Source organism: Myxocyprinus asiaticus, chromosome 42, assembly GCF_019703515.2.
Source record: "Myxocyprinus asiaticus isolate MX2 ecotype Aquarium Trade chromosome 42, UBuf_Myxa_2, whole genome shotgun sequence".
NCBI lineage: Eukaryota > Metazoa > Chordata > Actinopteri > Cypriniformes > Catostomidae > Myxocyprinus > Myxocyprinus asiaticus.
In genome coordinates this window covers 23,352,531-23,358,952 of record NC_059385.1, presented here as the reverse complement: position 1 = coordinate 23,358,952, position 6,422 = coordinate 23,352,531, and the positions used below count along the sequence as shown (strand labels likewise).

At 34.8% G+C, this 6,422-nt stretch overlaps 1 protein-coding gene across 1 annotated transcript; it reads right to left on the bottom strand.

Moving 5' to 3' along the window:
* Positions 1 to 1,256: 1,256 nt before the first annotated feature.
* LOC127432770 (protein phosphatase 1 regulatory subunit 3C-B-like) lies at positions 1,257 to 3,578 on the bottom strand. The gene is made up of 3 exons (XM_051684184.1): positions 3,420 to 3,578; positions 3,214 to 3,279; positions 1,257 to 3,057 (listed from the first exon to the last, which is right to left on the bottom strand). The coding sequence occupies exons 2-3, from the start codon at positions 3,225 to 3,227 to the stop codon at positions 2,076 to 2,078; spliced, it is 996 nt and encodes a 331-aa protein (XP_051540144.1). The 5' UTR covers positions 3,228 to 3,279; positions 3,420 to 3,578; the 3' UTR covers positions 1,257 to 2,075.
* Between the last annotated feature and the right edge of the window lie 2,844 nt (positions 3,579 to 6,422).

Here is a 6,422-nt window from a genome sequence, read left to right as displayed (position 1 = left end):
ATTTTTTTTTTTTAAGTAATTGTACTTTTGAGTACAGTTTTTGGCTACTCTACCCACCTCTGGTTTAAATGGATTTGGCTAAGGTGTATGTTAACTTCTGACAAAAAAAAATTTGTTTTGGTGAGAGAGAGAGAGAACAGTGGATACCTGAGATGTTAATAAAGCTATTGTTGTCACTTATTCAAAATGTTTAAAATGTGTATTTGTGAACAGTGTGGTGTTGTTGTCATCCTCAAAGCTTTCATACCAGTAGGAATGACATGTTCTATTCCAAGAGAACATCGGCAACATTCTTCTACACAAATTTTTTTGCTGGTTGATAGGTGTGGTTTCATCTAGATAACAGACTTGAGGAGTGTCTTGACTTAATACAGTCATGAGACCAGTTAAGGCATGTAAAGCCTTAGGCATTTACACAATCTTATGCCCAACGTCTGTTTTGCTACAATGTTACACAACTGCACTTAAATTAAAGCATAACCTAGACCTACATAGTTCCTGCATATTTTTTTATTTTCTTTGCAAGGAAGTAACATAAATCATGCAAAAGTTGTTCTTGTTCTTTTTCTATTTAATGAGAGAGTTCAAAAATAAATACATAACTATATATACATACAGTATATACAAAGGATTTCACAAACACTTATATTTACATGTCTTTACATCACTTTTACTTATCAATTAACCTCTTCAGACAAATTAAAGGGAGTGTGTGCAGGTGAAAATAAGGGAAAAAAGTTATATTTGCATTCTTACAGTTGAACACAATTACAGTTTTTCTCAATCGCATTGGCTCAATTCTTGAATGAAAATAATGTTTTTCAAAACAATAAGTTCAAATCTCTGAACAATTAGATTCTTTTCACACCAGATTTGAATTTCTTATTAATTTAAGCAAATTGCATGTGTTTTGGCACATGTGTGTAAAAGAGTAAGTACAATTTTCAACAATTTGCACAATAACTAAATATCAATGACATGGAAAGTTTGTGATGTCTGCTAAATCTCTGGCCAGACCAACACGAGTGACAGGATGTCCACCAAGAAGATGGGAACTTGTAGTGTTACATACTGTGAGGAGGTACAATTTATTGTTTTTTTACAAAACTACCGCAGGTTTTTTCATTGTTGCCGTTTTTTTTTTTGTTGTTGTTTTTTTTTTTTGGCATGGATGTTATTTTGTGGCAATTTTCTGTTCACTATATGTCTTTACATGTAAGAAATGTGTAAAAATGGACGTGCAAATGTGAAATATCTGTTTACATGTAATACATTGCTACAAAAATAAATTTACTGTATACATACATATGTGCATATCCTTTTTCTGTGTACTACAGTATTGTACAGTATTGACTTTTCCCAGTAAACTTTTACCTACTGTTGAAATCGGTATCTAAAAAGCTCAGTGTGATGCACAATAGCATTCAGCTAGACAAAACTGACATTCTTGTATAGTACAGTAAGCAGTCAGTGTCAACAAAAAAAGTTTGTTGAAATTTGTATATAACAAACATTTCCAGGGTTGACTGCCATGGTGAAAAAACATCTAAACATGTTGACCAGTACGGCTCACATGATGACAAAAAAACATTTCATTATGGTGGCATTGGCCAATTTACTGACACATTAACTAGGTTTTGAAGCATTAAATAAATGTTTTGGGTGAGTTACTACATTTTGCAGACATGCAACAGAGTTGTGATGTCCCATAAAACAGCTGACAATTGCACTTACAGTTTAGAGAATGCTAAGACTTTTTCAAAAAATGAGCCAAAGCGATTGAGAAAACTGTAATTACAGAAGAAATGTCAAATGTGCAAATTAAAACTGACTTACAAAAATGCATCATAATATAAATATCATAGTAAACATTCACATTTTACTTCTTCAACACTATGTGCAAACTATCAAACACAAGATGAGAAGATGGCGTTAGTCCATTCATAATTAATTAAAGTCAATTCAAGTGCAGATTTGGGATGTATTTTTCAGCCATTCTCCATGTTCTTTGTTGCATCTATAACTACTACAGTGGCGTGCTAAAATAGTTCAAGTAGATATGTGGACCACACATCTCAACACAATGGAGCTACATTTACCATTCTTCCCCAGGTTCTATTTAAGGTGGGGGGGCTTTTGCATGCTAAATAGTTTATCCTAGGTACATTGTGACCTCTGTCTCCAGGCCACGCTGAAAGGCGTTGAGGACTTGGTGTAACGAAGTTCCGTCTGCTTGCCGTCTGCACCAATTGAGGTTCCGGCTTCATGATTTCAACATAGATCTGGTAGTTTTTACCTTTGTTGTTATCCAGGAGCTGCAAGTTGCTATTTCCAGGTCGGAATACCACAAAGAACTCCAGACACTCTTTTGGGTCCAGCACGGATGGTAGGGACACATTAAAGGCAAATAAGTCTGTCTCCAAAGCTGCGTGTGGTTCTCTCACAGACGTGCAGGGGATATCTTGATGGCTTCGCCATGAGTTAAAAGTTATGCGAACAAAGACAACCTTATCAAACTTAAGGTTGCAGACCTGTACCATACCACTCAGAGCCCTCTCAGTCACAGTACAGCTCTCTAGTTGCACTAGAGTTTCCTGCAAGCTTTGACGGTCAACAATTGGCTGTGGAAAGCCGAGCTTCAGTCGCAGTCTCCCACTCTGCTTGGATGACCTGACCTTCAGCCTCTCCTCAGACTGTGGAATATCTTCCGTTTCAGTCTCTGAAGGGTCAGTGATGAAGACGCGTACGGATGTGAGAGGGAGACCCTTAGCATCAGCAAACACCACGTTCTTCTTCTTGCGTGGTGTGCTTCTGCCAGAAGAATACGAGGAGTGAGAGCTGCCGGAGCTGTATGAGGACAGGGAAGATGTAGGTGATGGAGTTAAAGATCTGGCTAGATGAAGCTCCTGTGAGGACACACTCATGTCCTTGGGTGGAAAGGACCTGAGTGTAGACATGCCAAGGAGCTGAGACTCTGGTGGGCTTATCTGCATATGCATGGTGAGGTCCAATGGCATCACATGGTAAGGGAGAGAATAGCTATTAAATCCGTATAGTCTGTAAAATCATATGGAGAAGACTAAATTAGACAATTTTAATACAGAAAATACATACATACATACATATATTGATGACTTATTTAACTAAAAACAAGAATGAACTTTTCTGAAATATCACAGGAGTAATGTTGTGCAGAAAAAATATTCAACTTACTTTGTGTTGCTCATTTTTGGTTAACAGACGAGTCAGATCCCAAACAGATTGCGGAGGGTGAAATGTCTATGAAGGGAAAAACAATTATTTAGTAGAAGTAGTAGCAGCAGTAGAGTAGTTATTTCAATAGCTATACTGTTTACAAATGATAGATAGTTGGTCTTCAGTGTTAAAACATGCTGATCTGATTAAAGTTCTCGACTCACCTCGTCAATGCAAGATGCGCTGAAATGGATTTCCCACAAACTTGAAATGTAGAAATATGCTCAATGTCAAAGAAATGCTCAAAAGAATAAGTTATGAATAGTAAACATCACTGTTTGCCATCTGAAACGAACCCTTAATCAAACTCATGTGTCACTTCTAGCTCTGTGTCGCAGCTCATGGTCTTTTAAAGGTCCAGCATAGGGGCGGGGCTTATTCGCTCCGTCATACAGTATGTTGATACTCAAAGAAAGCACAGTGTGTACTTTTGTGGCATTAACGAGGAAAACCTGGTTCATTTATTTTATAATTGTTGTGTATCTTCAGAATTTTGGTCCAAGGTCAGCTCTTATTTACTTAAGATGAAAGAGTATGTTGTTAATTTCCATATTTTACATGGTAAATATTATATTATATATATATATATATATATATATATATATATATATATATATATATATATATATATATATATAATAATAATAATAATAATAAAAACAATATATATATATATATATATATATATATATATATATATATATATATATATATATATATATATATATATATAATTTATTTATTTTTTGCTTCTTTATATTGTAAGAGTATTGTTGTTCATTTATATGTATACTTAGTGTAGACTTGAATGGACGTTTTTTTTTTTTTTTTTTTTTTTTTTCTGTTTAAGGTTATTGATGTTAATTGACAATAAAATAAATAAATAAATAAAAGCACAGTGTGTACTGAATGAATCACGTGATGTGCTGTCAGTTTCAATGAAAGTTGCAGGAGCCCATGCCATCCATTGGTGTTAACTGATTGACGTTTTGTATGCAATGCTTCCTTGGACTATGATGAGCATGTTATCAGTCAAACTATAATTTGTTTCAGGCAATCATTTCTTCATTCAGAGGGTAAGAGGGAATGAGAATGAGAGAGAGAGAGAGAAACCCCATACACAACAGTATAAAACTGCTTTTGATTAAAACTTTGCAAGAGCCAGTATACGTGACTCTGCCATATTTGAGACTTTGTGAGTGATTCTTGTGATAAAAATGTATTTTTTGCACACAAAGTATAATTACATAACTTAACAAAAGAGTACATATATATAGTTATGACTCTAAATTCAGATGAGCTTTCGAAGCCATTGTAAAATGACTAAACGCACACCTGTAACCGCACATTTTTATATATTTACATGCCAAGTTGAGCCTACAGTTAGGTTAATGAATATATTTGGCAGACAAATGTTATTGTGATTATTAATATAAATAATTTTTTTTTGCCACTCAAAACCCCCTTTCTGCATCATTTTAAGACCAATCCACATTTTATAGCCCACAGTCATTTTTTGAGTATTCTTCTCTTTTTACATATAACTGCCATAACAAAACTGATTATAAAAACTGTGAAATTTAGTTAAGTGAGTTTAAATAAATACTGATAATACTTTGGATTGAGCTGATTAAGCTTTATGTTGTCCAACACATTTTACTCCTGTTAAAAGCTGTTGTTTAAATTAATTAAATTAAATTTGTGTTCTGTTATTTTGTCTTTAAATATTTGGTAAACTATTTTAATTAATTTGTGCACTTTTAAGAGTTCCATATTTGCATATGATAAATTGAGTATTTTTGTCATAAAGTGTCTGATTGTTGTCTGATTGCCTGGTGATCTCATCGTCATGCTCAAATCCAAGGCAAAATATTAATATTTAATATAGTTCTCCTTGAAGCCACAATGCTCAGAAGGTAGCAAGTTCTCATGTTTGTTGCACTGAAAATATTTTTTACTTCCCCATGTTTTTAGTAGCTTATTTATAACAACAGAAAAGACAGAGACTTATATATTGATACTGTACACATACTATATATATATATATATATATAAAACCTAACATGGCATCAACCAACACATTTTTCTAAATGTAAATTAATATAATATTTTTTAAATGGACTGTTAATGGAAAGCGGAAAGTCAAAAAGTACTTCTCAGAATCGAACACCCCCAAATTCTTGCACATCAGTCTCATTTCTAAAGTATAGTGTGTGTCCGAGGTTCTATTTTCCCTCTAAGATTCATTTTTATTTTCTACATTGATGGTTAGGTTTAGTTTTGGGGTTTGGGAGTAGAGTTAATAAAACAAGCATTCCTCTTCACTGTATAACATCCTTTACACCCAAAAACAACTCACTTTACAACTTGCTTTTGGTAACCCACTGTGGGCATTTCATACAGAAAATAGTGCTCACACATGCACTTAAGCCCAAAGTATACTTCGGCCAGAGGGGTTTGTGTCCACGACCAGGGGCGTTGAACGGGGAGAAAGGTTAGGATGATTCTAAGGGCCCAGGACACACATGGGGCCCAGCAGAACTCCCAATCCTTTCCTGCATGATTTTCTAAAAAGCGCTTCCCATTGAGCATTTCTAAATGCTTTAAGTGAGAGACGCAGTTGTTGTCACGGAGACGGTGCGCAACCGCAAAAGGTGTCAGTGTAGTGCATGTTCAACGCAGAACAGTCCGCCGCCAGCACCCCATCTAGTCAACAACTAGAAGGTGGCCTCTGCGGAACAAGATTAGGGCAGAAGATCATATTGCACGTGGTATGCAGTCTGCTACAAATGATTTGTTTTAGGTATTCAGTGTTCAGTAAGCTAATTATAATACATTTTTCAGTGTTTAGGTGAGGCTCTCAATCCAGTAGCATGCATTGAAATTATTATTATTACAGACATTGAGAACATCTCCACAGAAACATGATTAATGCAAGAGTCACACTTGATATTGCAAATATTATTGCTATGCAGCTGTTACGGCAAAACCATCTTGTGACAGTGTATATATATATATAAACAGTCTCAGTGTGTTCTCTTTGTTTTTATTGACGGTTGATAAAGAATAGAATTCCAGGAAGTCTCCTAAAAAGAAAAATTCTTCAACGGTTCTTTACAAAACCAAAGAAGTCACTATATATGGTTCTTGTATTAGCTATAGGTAGA